The sequence below is a fragment of the Chenopodium album genome, chromosome 24, assembly GCF_948465745.1.
Source record: "Chenopodium album chromosome 24, dcCheAlbu1.1, whole genome shotgun sequence".
Taxonomy (NCBI): domain Eukaryota; kingdom Viridiplantae; phylum Streptophyta; class Magnoliopsida; order Caryophyllales; family Amaranthaceae; genus Chenopodium; species Chenopodium album.
The window spans coordinates 34,883,502-34,901,009 of NC_137857.1; the positions used below are offsets into that span (position 1 = coordinate 34,883,502).

Genomic DNA, 17,508 nt, shown 5'->3' on the forward strand with positions numbered 1-17,508 from the left:
CTATTTATTAATATCTCGCCTAGAATATTATTAGTATCAAATGATTCATTAAATTTAACCCCTCTAGTGTCGCTATGTATTGGACTACTACTAAGAAAATTCTAATTCAACTGTATACCATTCCGAAGCAATAATTATTCATGAATCAGCCTTGACTAACCCAAAATTTTGTTCAATTAGTCGCTTTCCCTTTGTTCACATCTCCAAAAAAACCTTTTTTTTTTTTGGAGAAAATAAATTCATAGTCTACAATTAATCTAGAAGGTGTGTTTGACCCGTCTTCTTAAGTCAAGTAAACGGAATAAATAAAACCTTATTATACGTTTTAAATAGTAATCCAAGAAGCTAAGCTATGTGATCAGCCCAGTTTTCATAAAAAATAAAAAATAAACAAAAAAATTGAGAAAATGGCTCAAAAATTAGTTAGAGTTTCGGTAATCATCTTAATCTTGATGATTAGTATCTTAATGATGGTTTCCAAATCTAATTCCGCTCCAAACTATTTGGCACAGTCATGCTCAAACACCACTATGTTCGCCAATAATAGCCAATTTCGAGCCAATCTCGATACCCTTTTCCGTTTGCTTACCTCTAACGCCACCAACCCGACCGGCTTCCATCAAGCCGTGTCTGGCGGGGGAAACACTACAAACGAAGCTGTATATGGCCAATTCCTCTGTCGCGGAGACCAGAATGTAAGCTCGTGCCAAGACTGTGTTACCACGGCCACTACCACTGACCTCCCTAAGACATATTGTCCTAACCGAAAAGATGCAATAATATGGTACGACGAGTGTATGGTTAGATATTCCAACAAGTCATTTTTTGGTAGCTTGGATACTAACCCTTCATGGCTTTATTGGAGCTCGCATAATATATCTGGCAACGCGACTAGGTTTATGGACTTGTTGAGCAACATGTTGAACAACGAGATTGGGGTAAGAGCTGCAACAGGAGGTTCACAAAAGAAATTTGCTACGGATTTCGTGAACTATACGAGTTTCGAGACAATTTATGGGTTGGGGCAGTGTACGCCGGACTTAAGCCCTAGCGATTGTAATACGTGCTTAGTTGGTGCTGCTGGCGGGTTTAGGGAGACTCAAGGTGGAAGAGTGTTGCAACCTAGTTGTGTTGTTCGATACGAGGTTTATCCATTTTTTAACATGTCATCGCTACCATCACCACCAACGCCACAACCACAACCACCATCGTCACCAATACCGAATTCTAATGTCTCTAGTGGTAAGTCCAATTATTATATTTATGTCTCCACTAGCCCTTAACATTTTTTTAAATTATACTTTGATTAATTAAGCAACAACATTTAATTAATAAGGTAAGTTTTGCTTTTTCATTACTCAAATTTTTCAAAGATTATTGGACTTAAATTAGTCCGAACATTAATAGATTAAAAAAATATAAAAAAAATAAAAATATAATAAAAAAATCATAAGTCCAAAATTTTATTTTCTTATATTATTTTTCCTACTGGATCATTTACTAGTAAGTTCCCACTAACAAAAAAGTCATACCTAGCCTAGGAATAGAAAATCAATTAATTTTTTCCTCCGTTGAAAAGGAAGCATCCTACCAAATAATTATCCATGAGAAAATAATAATAAATAAATATCATGAGAAAATTAATAAATAATTTTTTTTTTTATAAATTAATTATCATCAATTACATAAACTAAAAGCGAATTTAAGGAAACACTTGGCAATATATTATCAAAAAAATTCCACCCAAAATTACTTCCTTAAAAAATCATTGTTGTATTAAAATAAGATTACATATAGATTATGACTTTTTTTTTTATATATAAATCTAAAGTAAATTTTCTAAAATATCAACTAGCATATTATAACTATTACATATTTCAATATTTTCTCTCACACATTTTTATTGTTTTAATACATTTCATACATTTTCAATTTTTAGTATCTGATGATCAAGCAGTTCATTATATATATATATATATATATATATATATATATATATATATATATATATATATATATATATATATATATATATATATATATATATATATATATATATATATATATATATATATGTATGTATATACATACATATATACATACATATATACATATGTATATATATATGTATGTATATATGTATATATACATACATACATACATACATATATATATATGTATATACATATATACATATATAATTAATATATATATATATATATATATATATATATATATATATATATATATATATATATTAATTATAATTATTTAATATTCATGCATTGCATTGGATTTAACCTAGTTATTTTTAATTCTTTATATCGGCTGCCAAATGTAAAATGATAAAACTATTATGTCCCAAGATAACTTGAATCAGAGCAAGTTCTATTTTGTCAAGGCTAAGCCCAAACCAAAGCCCAGTATGCAAATATAATGTTTAAACTACAAGCCCAATAAAATTAAGCTGTCATAAGCCCAATATGCCGATATTATATTCATGTATAGAGCCCATTAACCCTATGCTTCAATATCTTGAAATCTTCTATAGTTTACTGGTGCTACTGTCTATTAATCTATTTTTATTTATTTTTACTTGATTTATGTGTACTTTGATTTCCATGTCATTAAGTTATACAAGTATAAAACTGATTGCTTCATCTGGTTTATTTTTAGTTGCTACGCTTTTTTCACCACGTGTTATAGACTGTGACATATTTTTAATGAAGGGAGCAAAATTTCAACGAAGGCGATTATTGCCATTGTAGTTCCTATAGTGGCTGTTACAGTGGCATTACTTGTTATAGTCATTTATTGTAGCGCTAAATACAAGAAAACGAAGACCTATGACTCTGTTGCTGCTGAAACTGGTAAATAAAATTCTTGTACTTCGTATAATTATTTCATCAACAATTTATATACTACCTCCGGTCCAATTTACTCGCAACAAAAAAATTTTTATGTCTTACAAATAATACCCCTTTGTTGCGAGTAACTTGGACCGAAGCTAGTTAATTTACTAAGTATGATTTTTGTGATGATGTTGAAGGTGATGATTTCACTACCGTCAAGTCCTTGCAATATAACCTAGCAACACTTCAATTAGCAACAAATAATTTTTCGGTTGAGAGGAAATTGGGTGAAGGTGGATTTGGTGCTGTTTATAAGGTTAGACAACAAATATCCTTATTATGTTAGTTTCTCTTAACCACTTCTAGCTGAAACTTATTACTTAAATTTTATGGAAAGAACCTTGATATCAAGAATAGGTTTAATATATGATTGGATTCATTATTTGTGTTACTAAATTAGCTTAAGTGATGCAGAAGAAATCATATAACGAACACAAACTACAATAAACGGCTGTTTTGGACGTATATCAACCAACTTGAACAAAATCTAAGTACTTTGCAAGCAATACCAAGGCGGCTTGTCCTTAAAATAACAACAAATACTATTAGCTAGCATTATGTAGCATGGATGTAAAACACGCTATACTTATGTTAATTAATGATGCAAAATATTTTTATGTTTTCGATAGGGTACACTACCAAACGGACAACAGATAGCAGTAAAGAGGTTGTCAATGAACTCTAGCCAAGGACTACAAGAATTCAAAAATGAGGTCTTATTAGTTGCCAAACTTCAACACAGGAATTTGGTGAGGCTATTGGGATTTTGTTTTGAAGGGCAAGAAAAGTTACTAGTATATGAATATGTGCCTAACAAGAGCCTTGACAAGTTTCTTCACGGTACATTTAGTTTCAAAACCTATATATTTCTGTTCACATTAAAGTTAAACTTTAGGTCAAAACCTTGATCACCATTTGCCAATTGCAATAATGTACAGATTCTGGAAGTCATGGAGTACTTGATTGGGGTATGCGCTACAAAATTATAGGAGGCATAGCACGAGGGATGCTATATCTACATCATGATTCTCAACTAAAAATTATACATCGAGATCTTAAGGCAAGTAATGTCTTGTTGGATGCCGATATGAATGCCAAAGTTTCAGACTTTGGCATGGCAAGAATTTTAGTAGTGGATCAAAGCCAAGACAACACAAGCAGGGTTGTTGGAACATAGTGAGTATCAGATCTCGATAACTCCTAATTTTTACCTGGGAAATTCCCTGTTTCTCATGGTGAGATACGAAATTTGTTTCTCATGGGGGCATTTTTGTAAATAAATCATCTTTTTTTTTTATTATTGTGGGCTCCACAGTCAAATAAAGTTGAATAAAGTTGTTGGTTTATTTACGAAAATGCCATGTGAGAAACAAATCACCATGAGAAATTGAGGCATCCTCTTTTTACTTATGAGCTATTGGGATATAGGTCAGCTAAAATGTTGGTCAAAAAATTTGAAATTTTGTTTAATTTGTTATTTTTGGTGCAGTGGATACATGTCACCTGAATATGCAATGCAAGGTCAATTCTCAAACAAATCAGATGTTTATAGTTTTGGCGTCTTGCTCTTGGAAATTATAAGTGGCAAGAGAAACAGTACATTTTATGAATCTGGAGTAGCAATGGACCTTTTAAGCTATGTAAGTACTATATTAATATTTTCCTATCAATCAATTAACCTATACTAAAAGCGAACCTAAAGTCACACTTGTCAAGATGTCATTAAAAATTTTCCCGCCTTTTTTTTTGGCCAAATTTTAATGACTTTCATTATATATTATATATCCTATAATAATACTTATTTCCATTTTCACAACACATATAATCCAATCATACTCAATTAATTTTTTATTATTATTATTTTAACATATATTTTACATACTAGAAATGTTTTAGTTACAAATATACTAACATAGATTATAATTAAGGTATTGAAATATATCATTATTCAAGATTATTATAATATTATCAATTTTTTTCCTCCAACTTAAAATTTATTTTCATTAAAAGTAGAAAAAATTACTTTGGTAGTATACATTGTATAAATCTTAAAATTGTACATAACGTTTATAAGAAAAAATGAACAAAGTCATTTTACTATATTATACTCCTCCGTTTTTTTTTAATAGTTATAAGAGTAGTTGGATTTGGACATTTGTCGAGACACAACTTTGACCATCAATATCTTTAATTAGACACTACTATTTTGTTACATACATTGTTTTTTTTTTTGGTTAAAATATTGTTGAATTAACACCATTCTATACAATTTTTGATGTAAAGTTTAATTATGACCGTGCATGGCACGGGACTTGACCTAGTTGATAGTTAAGAAGAAAATATGATGTGAGTAGCATTTTACATGAATCTATTCAATTTATGCAGGCATGGAAACAATGGAGAGATGGCATGCCTTTGGAATTTGTTGATCCAACGATAAGAGACTCGTGCTCATTGGACGAAGTTATGAGATGCATGCATCTTGGGTTGATATGTGTTCAAGATTCACCGGATGATAGACCTTCAATGGCAACAGTAGTCCTTACGTTAGACAGCTATTCGGTTACTCTTCCGGTGCCTCAAGCTCCAGGTTTCATCATAAAGAGTAGAGTTTCTAAGGAGATTGGTTCACAACAATTATCGACCAAGTCAGCCAATTGGTCTAGGAATGATGTCTCAATCACTGAACTTGAACCTAGATAGATAGATAATATTTGAAGAGAGATTTTATAGCCTTTCATAGTAGGCTTCATGTACTGTGAATTGAAGTTGGTAAACTGCATATTATGCCTAATTGATGTTGTCATGCATGTACTGCAAGTCGTGATTCAATTTGTTTAAATTGGTCCTACTTTGAGCATGGATGGCCTAATACTTGGAGCATAGAACGGTATAGTCAGTATATTTTACAATAATAATAATAATAATAATAATAATAATAATAAGTGACAATTTTTCATAACAATGACCCTAATAATGGAAAAGAAACGCTTTTGTAATAATAGTGTCTCTAATTTTATGTAGTGACCTTATTAAAACTTATGTGGATATCAGGTTTAACGTTATATTGAACATACTGATCCTAATTTATAGTGACTTTTAAAATTGTATTAGCCATTATATTAAAACTTTAATTATGAAATATATTAATATTTTATTGTCTATGTATAGGGGTGATACTATGGTTTAAAACCGAACCAAACCACAAACCAAACTGAATTAGAAATGTGGTGCAGTTTTTTTTTTTCTAATATGGTTCGGTGCGGTTTAAGGAATCCCAATACCGAATTAATATGGTTTGGTTTCGGTTTTAAGATTTGAAAAAAAAAAAAACCGAAATTCAAACCGAATTATGGCCCATATCCAAATTATAGCCTAGCCCAATATTAATTCTACCTTACATATTTAAAGCCAAACCATAATAAAACTTGTGTTATTTTAAGCCCTAGAATGTTAATCAATGTGGGCGATATTAGAGTGAATAACGACCAATTAGATGGAACAACAAGAAAGAGGATGAAAATTTCTGTGTGGTTCGGTTATTTTTTTGAAAAACCAAATTTTAAACGGTGTGGTTCGATTTCATCAATAGTACTATGGTGCGGTGTGGTTTTGTTTCAGTTTGGGCTATAAACTACACCGCAAATCGAACTTTTCCCTCTAAGACCCTACCTATGAATAATTGAACTGTTTTTTTTTTTTTAACTTTTTTTAATTTATAACTTAATAACTTTTATATTCACATAATAACTTTCAATTTAACATAATCACTACTTTTGATTAATATATCGACATTTTTGTTTAATTAACAACATTTAAAAATGATGACATTAATTTAGTGACCCACAATAAACAATTAATGCAAACCAGATTTATTTAATACTTTGTACATTCATAGCGTGTAATAAATTTCAAATGATCGATCTGGACAACTAATGGTAATACTATGACATAGATAATTAAAAATCATAAAGATAAGATTTTCATGGGATAGATAATAGAAAAGTAAATCACTACAATTCTATTATAGGATACCGCTGAAGGAAACAAATAATATTAATAAATAAGATAATGATTATCAAAACTAACTGAGGAAATACAACTCTACAAGGTAATGTACAACAAGCTCATGATTATGTGATTGCTGTGATTGAAGAACATGATAATAGTGACGATATAATTTAATTATTCTTAGTTTCTTACTTAATAATTAATGTAAAATACCTCCTAGTTTGAATAAAAGCACACCTATAAATGTGATACTTTAAACTTAAATTAAGATATCTAAAAATAGTGAAATATAGTGCTTGTTACTTGTCATCCCCACAAAAACAAAAGATCATTCATAGTTTCTATCAAACCCCTCTTTCTTCTTTCTGATTTAGGAAAAAATAAAAATAAAATATCAAACAAGTTCTTTTAAATTAATCAGTAAAGAACGAGGGGAAAAAAATAATTAACATAACAAAAAAAAAAAAAAAGTGTTCATTTTTTGTTTTGTTTTCGTTTTGCCGCTAATTTAAGCTCCAAATTTTGCTTGCATGGTCATAGTATTCATGATTGTGAATTTGTGACATGCAATATTATATTCTTTTTAATGGTTTTGGTGATAAGGATCATAATGCTAACAAGTTGTTGCAGAACAAATGTGAGTTGTCTCCATTGAAAGACAATTAAAATAAAGTGTTTTGTATCTCCAAAACAATTAACAACAAGTTAAGTTGTTATTATGGACCCAAGTCTTTCGATAAATGACTCTAATGTGATATATCATCATAATGAAGCTGTTGAGATATACTGTCAAAGAAATGTTGGAAGTAGTGCCTTTTCGATATTTCATGCCAATCATAAGGAGTTCTCCTTCACCAATGTCCTCTTAGAAATATCTATGGTTCTTATTATGAGTCATATTTTGCGCATCCTCTTGAAGCCTCTAAAACAGCCTAAAGTCGTCTGTAATGTTCTTGTAAGTTTATGTTTTTATCTTATTTATTTAAATTTAAAGAGTTAGTTCAGGTTGTAACAAATGTATAGATTGAAGAGATTTAATTCGTACCTCATATATTCTAAAAATGAAATGCAGATGTTAAATATACAAATTATATGCACATTATTTCAAATACTACCTCTGTTATATATTATTTGCAATTTTTGAACATTTTAAATCTCACAAATAATACCCAAAAATTGCACATAATATGTAACGGAGATAGTATTAAGTTTAAAACTTCATCCAAAATATATTGTTCATCAAAGATAAAATTGGTCAAAGTTTATCTAAAATATTGTCACTTGGCCTTTAAATGTTATTTTAAAACAAACTTAGTAATGAACTTTGTGTTCGTGTATATAGGCGGGCATAATTATTGGACCTTCAGTCCTAGGTCGGAACAAGACCTTTGCAGATAATGTTACTCCAAAGAGCTCAAACTTTGTAATAAAAAATATAGGAACTCTTGGACTTGTGTTTTTCTTATTTAAGACTGGGGTGAAAATGGACCTCTTTGTGGTTACCAAGGCCGGAAAGAAACATTGGATGATCGCAATTGGAGGGATGGTTATTGCTCATATAATCATGTTTACATTTGATTTTTTTGTGAAACGCTACATCGGCGATTCAATGGTACACAAAGATTCTTCTATTGGAGCTATTACTTCAACTATGATCGTCACAACATTCCCGAGTGTTTATAGCATTTTAAAAGACATGCAAATTTTAAGATCGGAAATTGGGCGTATGGCACTTACAACGGTGATCATTACCGATTTTATTGGGTTGGTTGATATTTTTGCATTTGAAGCGATGAAGCAAGGAGAAGTTAGAAAAATTAATGTGATAACTTACATGTTGTCAACATTGTTGCTTTGTGTCTTGACATTTAATGGAGTACCAATGGTAATGCAATGGATTAAAAGGAAAACTCCAAAAGGTAATTCGGTGGATCAAGAATATATAATTGCTACTTTGCTAGGAGTTTTTGTAATTGGACTTATCACAGATTTTTTTGGGGCTACAATTGGGATTGGCCCTTTTTGGCTTGGGTTAGCCATCCCCGACCGCCCACCAGTAGGGGCAACCATTATTCAACAAATTGAGGCTGTTGTGAATCACATTCTTATGCCCTTTGCGTATGCTACTATAGGGCTTAATACAGATGTGTTCGCAATGACCGAGGATTGGTCTTTCACAACTCCCGTGCTATCATTGGCAGTTATGTCCATAGTTACAAAGCTTTTTTCAGTGTTTATTATGGCACGATTTGTGAATATGTCATGTAGGGACTCTCTTACTTTGGGCTTTATACTCGGCCTTAGAGGTCAAACGGAGTTTCTTCTTTTTATTCACTGGATGGACTTAAAGGTACGATTCTATAAAATTTTACTACTTAATTAAGTTGTTACTTGTATATGAATCACCCTTATGGATTTTGTTATATGTGCAGATAGTGAAGAAGTCGTCTTTCTCATTAATGGTAATTTTAACAATTACAACAACAAGCATATCAAGTATTATAATTAATTTACTTTATGATCCAACAAGGCCATACATGACCAACAAGAGAAGAACCATACAACACACATCACAAGAGTCTAAACTTCAAATCTTAGCCTGTATTTACGATCATGAAAGCATGGCTAACATATTTAGCCTCTTGGACTTCACCAATCCATCATCAGATAACCCAATTAGAGTGTTTGCTATCTATTTCATCGAACTCTTTGGGCGAGCCGCGCCAATGTTCATCGACCACATGAAGCAAAAAAATGAGTATTGGGACCATAACAATGTAGCTGTCCACAATGCAATCAAGCTCTACGAAAAGGACCGTAAGGATCGCATTGCTATGAACTTATTTACTTGTGTCACCCCAAATCGAACAATGTACCATGACATTTGTGAGAGTGCCTTGACGAACAAGGCTGAAATTATTATTTTACCCTTCCACAAGAAATATGTTGAAGATGGTAATGATTTAATAACTGAAATACTTAGGCCAGGAGCACAACATACTAATGCTAATACTTTATCTAATGCACCATGTTCTGTGGGTATTTTAGCATGCAAGAAGGCAAGTGCATGGGATATACTTCCAACTCGAACTAACAACCACAACACGCAACGCCAATTTGTGATGTTGTTCCTTGGTGGATCCGATGCCCGTGAGGCCCTCATGTTGGCTAACCGCATGGTGGAACATCCTGATGTGTCGTTAATTGTGATTCGATTCTTGGCAAATGAACAGGCTGGAGATATTATACAGGAAAAGAAGGTGGATGATGGGGTGGTAACTTGGTTTTGGGTAAAAAATGAGATGAATGAAAAAGTAGTTTACAAGGAAGTTATTGTGAGTAATGGTTTTGAAACAGTTTCGGCTATACGATTGTTGAATGCCAGTGTTCCGAAGATAGATCTCTGGATTGTAGGGAGGAAGAATGGAATTAATCCAACTTTTTTGGATGGGTTATCAGAATGGAGCGAAACTCCAGAATTAGGATTAATTGGTGATTTTTTAGTATCGGCTAATTTTAATACCTTAGGATGTGTATTAGTTGTGCAACAACAAGTGTTAAGAGAACAGCATGCTATTCCTTGGGCTTTTTACTAGTTTAGAAATTGTTTTATATGTATTTTTCATTTTTTAATTACATCAGATTTGGATAAAACCAAAACCATTTATTATTATTACTACTTCTGTTTCTTTTTAGTTCCATCACTTTCCTAAAATGAAAGTTTCAAAAAAATTACATCACTTTTCCTTTTTACTCGTATTAATAAACTCTCTCTATCTCTGTCTTATACATTTCAATTTCAACAAATTAACGTTTTAGTTACTGTAGTACATTAGGGAAAATTTTAAGTGTATCGTTGATTATCAAAGTTTGATGATGTGTATCAAAGATAACAATCAAAATTTAGAGTGTATCATAGATAATTTCCCTTTTTTTCTTTTGAACTTCTAAAGGAAAAAAAAAAAAAACCAATTAATTACTACAAAGTTCGAAGCATTATGTTGATTCTAGTTATTTCACGTTATGGAGGCCATGCCATGATATAAACAAAAAATAAAATATAATATGAGGTAATATACTCCGCTTATATTGACATGCTTTGACACAATGACATGTGTTTGTACATTTATTCTTTGGGTGTAAATCAATGTTGTGCACACTAATCTTATTATGTTGTATATATATTAATATATTGTCTACTAATTGGACCAAATTGAGGAATTCCCTGATTAGTTGTTCTTTTACGTGAATACATAACTATAATAGTAGTATAATGCCACCTTTTCTAAACAGTAATATGACACTCAATTTGATCTTCTCAATCTATTTTCTCTTCCTAATTCCTAAATCAACTTCCCTTCCACTCTATTTATATAACTTTTGCCCAAACACCACCTTCGCTCCCAACACTAATTACGCAACTAACCTCAACACCCTCCTCCACTCTCTCGCCTCCAACGTCACCACCAACCCTACCAGCTTCTACATCACATCAGCCGGCAAAGGCACAAGCGATGCCGTCTATGGCCTCTTCCTTTGCCGCGGTGACCAAAACGTCACCGTGTCTGCGTGAAAACCGCAACAACCACGGACTTACCACATACATACTGCCCCAACTCAAGGGTAGCAACAATATGGTACGACGAGTGTATGGTAAGGTACTCTAACGTGTCTATTTTTGGTAAACTTTCTATTGAACCTAAGGTGAGCATGATGAAATCCGAAAGGATAAATGGAAACCAAACCCGGTTCGGAGATTTTATGAAGAAAACAATGGACGAAATCGCGGTTGAGACCGCTAATAATCGGTCCGGGATTAAGTTCACCGTGAAAACGGTGAATTTCACTAGGTCAATTGCACTGTATGCGTTACAACAGTGTACACCAGATTTGACTCCCAATGAATGCAGTCAGTGCTTGACACGTGCGATTACGCAACTCTCGGTCATGCAAGGTGCAAGGGTGTTACAACCAAGTTGTAATGTTCGGTACGAAATCTATCCATTTTACAATGGTGCAGTTAATTACTCGGCGTCTTCGGTCTATAATAACTCGGTGCCACCATTTGCTGAAACTGGTAAGTTAATTTATGTCGTTTTTTATAGAGTAATAAGTACTCGTACTTAGTTTTTAATTGTGTTGCATTTTGACTCCTAAATATCATTAATTGGCTAGTGTCATACACATCAATTAGGTGGAATTACAACATTTTAATTCATCACCTCCTTCTTAGCTTCTCCGGTTTCTATGCTTAACAACTTCCCAAAATACAATATTTCCAATAACACCGATTAGCATCTTCTTTAAATACCCAATTTCAAACACTTTAAATTTGGTAGATTAATGTTATGGCAATCATTAAGATAATTAACACATTAGATATATCCAAAAATAATTCATCTATCACCAAATATTCAACTCCCAATTTTTAAAAATTGTTTCCGATGTATTATACGGCGTCGCCGTTAATGACTTGATCTTTGACATCTTTTCCTTGGCCGATTGTAGAAAGGTAGCACAACTCTTTTTTTTTTGATATCATGCAAAGTTATTGTCGTGTACATACATTTAAGACTTATTGTTTACTCTATGAAATTCTACAGTAGTAATAAATAATATAAGGGCGTTTTTCTTACACTACTCCTAGAGCTAATTAAATATCAGGAATGGAGTTAATTACTACAAATATTTCCAAAATATTATTGTAAAAATTAATTTAAACCATATAAAAATTAAAAATAGTCTAAAAGTTATTTCCTTGGTCTACTTATTAAAGTTTTTTTTCACGTTAAATTCCCTCAATTGTTCTAAAATCTTATTGTGTGGAAATAACAAAAAAAAAAAAAAAAAAAATTGGTGTCATATATTTTTTGTTTTTTTTTTTTTTTAAGGATAATGCTCTATATAGCCATTAAGGCTATGAACAAACATTTAATATCTCTTATGTGATGTTAATTTAGAAATTACAAGACAAAATCACACGCAAATTAATATAATTAATGTTATATATATAGCTATTATGTTATTTATAGTATTTTTCTTTTTTTAATTCAAAAGTGGGATAGTCAAATTGACAAATCCCCTTCAAGCGGTTGTGATATTCTCGTATGACATTGTTTAATAATTTGGGCCTTTGTTGAATTAGAGGAGGCGAGGTTTGTTGGACTAGCGCGCAGCAGCAATTAATTTTTGATGTGTTGTTGGCAAATGGCAATTAGTACGGTATATAACAGGTCAACACACCTTGTTCTTTGTGCAACCTTATCTCTAGTCAAAATATTGAGACTTATTCATCTCATTTTTATTAGAGTATATTCTATTGTTTCAAAGAAAAAGAAATTATCCGCCTTAATTCCCAAATATCTAATCTAATTGACACAAACAAAAATGTGAGGACCCCTTCAAAAAAAAAAACAAAAATGTGAGGTTCTTTAGGGTATTTGATTGAGAGTATGAAGAAATATATAAGCTAGAAGATACATTAAAATAAACTATAAATATTTTAATTGGTAATTATTAATCCAAAAAAATCTGAACACGTTAGAAATTCTCTACGCTTATTACACTTTAATAATTTATATATAAACTCTTTTTTGAAACTTAAATACAATAGGACATACAAAGTCTTTTCTATAGCTAATATTACCCATATGTTCATATCCTTATACGGAGTAATTTTTTTGGTTTCTTGAAATTGTTACATAATTTATCTATTTTTCTACAACCCAAAATTAAATGTCTGTTGTCAAAAGAACAAAAATAAATAAATAAATAAATAAATAAATAAATGTCATAAATCCATTAGCTAGCAAATGTTTAGATAATTAAATATGTTATTTTAAAAGGCTAGTTACTCGTAATATATCGAGGTTCAACTTTAGAATAAATGAAAGTAATATTTAGGGCCTATTCTCTTCAGCTTATATTATTTTGAGTTCTGATCAGTTCCAATAAGTTCAGTTTAGTTCAAATCAGTTCAATTCCAAGTTCAGTTTAGTTCTTATCTTAATTTTCTTCTCTCATAAAATATTCAGTTTAGTTCAGCTTAATTCAGTTCACCTCCAATAAGTTCAGTTCAGCTTAGTTTAGTCAATCAGAACAGGCCCTTAGTAATGTATATTATGGGTGAGATCATAAATAGTTAACGTGAAATGATTTTGGCACACCTTTAATTGATTTTGGCACACCCCTATGTGAGAGCACAGTTTTCTATGCTCTTCTCACATAAGGGTGTGCCAAAATCAATTTTCATATTTAACCATGATCAATCCAAACTTTGTACTTCGTATCAAGAGATTTTAGATGAATTCAAGTACGTAAGGTACTTCTAACTTCTCCCATCCAGTACTCTAGTGTCAACGGTTAAAGTCAAGTCAAGAGCAACGTTGACTGAATGATGCCCTTACAAATAAACTTCATGATGGGTCCCACTTTTTTTTTTTTTTTTTTTTGAAGGGACCCACTTTGTTGATCCCAAGTCGTAAAGCCAACATTAGTGTATACTTTGTGTTAATCATTTATACGTGGACCAACCATAAGCAAATATGTCTTCGTGTCATAGCTTATATTTAGCCGTATCACCGTATGTTATTTACTTCTTCCGTTAATAGTTATTTGCAACAAAAAGGTATTAGTTGTGAGATATAAAATATTCTTTTGTTGCAAATAACCATTAACAGAGGAAGTACTTATTAATAGCTACTGTAGAAGATAGTGTTACGTGTTGTATAGCCCATTAACTTTGAACTTTCTAATGGCTAGAAGTCTTAAATTATAATTGTGATACATTTTTCGAATGTATAATATTCCAATTGATACTTATTTCATACTAAAATTTTTGGTACCACATAGAATTTAGGTTTTTTTTTTTTTTTTTTTTTTTTTTGGTAACAATGAACTACTTCCTTTGTATATTTACCATTTAATAGCAAAATGTTTGATTTTGGTCTAAAAATGAGCTTAATAGTTGGTACTGATTTTTGACGCTATACGAATTGACCATAATGGCCTACAAAGTATTTGTTAATTAAGCTAGGTATTTAAAAATTAGCACTTCTGATCTCATCGAAAAATATAAGACACTATTCCGAACCTAACATTAAACAAGTTACATAATTTCGCTACAAGTGTACAATTTAACACTAGAAGTACATTATGTATGCAAATTTCAAGCACTAAAGCATTTGGTTAAATTGATTATTCGATAATTCTAATAGTGGAATTATATTTGATGCAGGAAAAAAGAAGAAACTATCGAACAAGATGATGATACTTATCATTGCTATACTAGTTTTGATACCATTGAAAGTAATTGGGATAACCTACTGTTTACTGAAAAAGAGAGCTAGGAATTATCATCATTCCGTACTCATCGGATGTAGTAAGAAGAAAATACAAGTTTTTTGTTTGAGTTTGTTATCCATTAATACATACTTTACACTACTTAATTTTGTAATTATTATATTTCATGGTTTTTTTTAAGGTGAAGACTTTACAATAGCTGATTCCTTACAGTATGATCTGGGTACACTTCAATCTGCTACAAACAATTTTTCCGATGAGAATAAATTAGGTGAAGGCGGATTTGGAGGAGTATATAAGGTAATGGTATTTATTTTTATTCAATCTTACATACACTTTCTGTTCTTAAATAAAAGTTTTGTTTAACTTTTGCATTTATATAAAGGCAAGTGCAATGGATACAATTCATACAAACATAAAGTAATACGAGTAGTGTTTAGTTGATTAAAAATGAATGGTAGAGAGAATAAATTAAAGTAGAGTTTAATTGATTTAAAAAATTATGACAAAAAATATATAAATAATTTTAATTTAGTGGAGTTTGATTAATTAAATTAATAACAAAAGAAATTTTGGCTGAATAAAAGCAAATAAAAATTGAGATTGTTAATAGTAGAAGTTACTCCTCTACTTTATAAAAAAGAGAATATGAAATGGGTTTGGGCAACCCGAACAAAAAAGAGAGTTTGGTCCACAAACAAGCCTTTGGAGCTTCCATACTAAAATCAATTGACAATGGTAGGAGTTACTCCTCTACTTTATAAAGTGGAAACACCTCTCCTCTTTCTCCAATGTGGGACACTGACAAGTGATACACATTGGGTTCCAACAAAGATAGCGAAGAAACAAACTTTAATTTAGTGTCAATTTTAGGTGAAATGGAGCTTTTTTTTTTCTTATTTTTTTTTTGTTAAACTAGGTAAAATGGAGTTGTTACTTAGAAGCTTTAATTTAGTGTCTTAATGCAATATCACAACAACATTACTTATAATCACAATCACTCTAAACATTTATCCCAGGGAATATTGTCAAATGGACAAGAAATAGCAGTGAAAAGGTTGTCCAAAAGTTCGGATCAAGGTGTAGAAGAATTCAAGAGTGAAGTATTATTGGCGGCAAAGCTTCAACATAGAAACTTGATGGGGTTATTGGGATTTTGCTTAGCAGGAGAAGAAAAGTTGCTTGTTTATGAATATATCCCCAACAAGAGTCTTGACCATTTCCTTTTTGGTACTAATAGTCAATATCAATATCTATAGATTCATGTAAATAAATTAATTTTTATGTTACGACGATTGATTCTATAGGACTAATTTTTAAGTGTATGATGTCTTGTAATCTACAGATCCTGAGAAACGAGAACAACTAGATTGGCGAAAAAGATACAAAATTATAAGTGGGGTAGCACGAGGGATGCTTTATCTCCACCAGGATTCTCGACTTAGAATCATACATCGTGACCTTAAGGTGAGTAATGTATTGTTGGACAAAGATTTGAACCCAAAGGTTTCAGATTTTGGTATGGCAAGGATATTTGGCGTGGATCAATCCCAAGGAAATACAAGTAGAGTTGTGGGAACCTCGTAAGTATAGCTTTAGTTTTTATTTCATCTTATGAAAAACATAAATTTATATAAAAACAATACAAAATACATTTACCATGATATTAGTATATATGATTGCAATAAACCTTTTTTTTTTTTGGTGGTGCAGTGGTTATATGTCACCCGAGTATGCAATGCATGGACAATTTTCTGTTAAGTCTGATGTGTATAGTTTTGGCGTGCTAGTTTTAGAGATTATTAGTGGCAAAAGAAATAGTAGCTTCTACCAATCGGGCTATGCCGAGGACCTTCTAAGCTATGTAAGAGCCTTAGTTTCCTTTTCTTCTTAGTCTACCAAAATAAGGGAAATGAACAAGTAATCAACCAACTGATTTATTTGTTATGTAGGCATGGAAGAAATGGAGAGATGGCGCGCCATTGGAGTTTGTGGATGAAACCGTAAGGAACTCGTGCTCAATACACGAAGTCATGAGATGCATGCATCTTGGCTTGTTATGCGTTCAAGAGTGTATTGATGATAGACCTGCAATGGGAACATCGGTGCTCATGTTAGACTGTCACTCAATTACTCTTCCAATGCCAAAACAACCGGCTTTCTTTATCAAAAGCTACATGAAAAGTAAAAACTTAGATGAATTGACAAGCAACTCTACGCCCGGGTCAATGAATGACTTGTCAGTGACTGAAGTTGAAGCTAGATAGTCACAATAAGCCATTTT

At 31.6% G+C, this 17,508-nt stretch overlaps 2 protein-coding genes and 1 pseudogene across 2 annotated transcripts; all 3 read left to right on the forward strand.

The window, feature by feature from the left end:
• Nucleotides 1–407: 407 nt before the first annotated feature.
• LOC145612620 (cysteine-rich receptor-like protein kinase 10) lies at nt 408–5,776 on the forward strand. Its single transcript, XM_081667955.1, has 7 exons — nt 408–1,242; nt 2,730–2,870; nt 3,050–3,168; nt 3,542–3,752; nt 3,851–4,088; nt 4,402–4,552; nt 5,298–5,776. Exons 1-7 carry the CDS (start codon nt 408–410, stop codon nt 5,613–5,615), a joined length of 2,013 nt encoding a protein of 670 aa, XP_081524081.1. The 3' UTR covers nt 5,616–5,776.
• Nucleotides 5,777–7,641: 1,865 nt separating this feature from the next.
• Nucleotides 7,642–10,519, forward strand: LOC145610928 (cation/H(+) antiporter 25-like). The gene is made up of 4 exons (XM_081666189.1): nt 7,642–7,878; nt 8,266–9,092; nt 9,192–9,273; nt 9,356–10,519. The coding sequence occupies exons 1-4, from the start codon at nt 7,642–7,644 to the stop codon at nt 10,517–10,519; spliced, it is 2,310 nt and encodes a 769-aa protein (XP_081522315.1).
• Nucleotides 10,520–11,220: 701 nt separating this feature from the next.
• On the forward strand, nt 11,221–17,491 carry LOC145610929 (cysteine-rich receptor-like protein kinase 10; annotated as a pseudogene).
• Nucleotides 17,492–17,508: the final 17 nt, after the last annotated feature.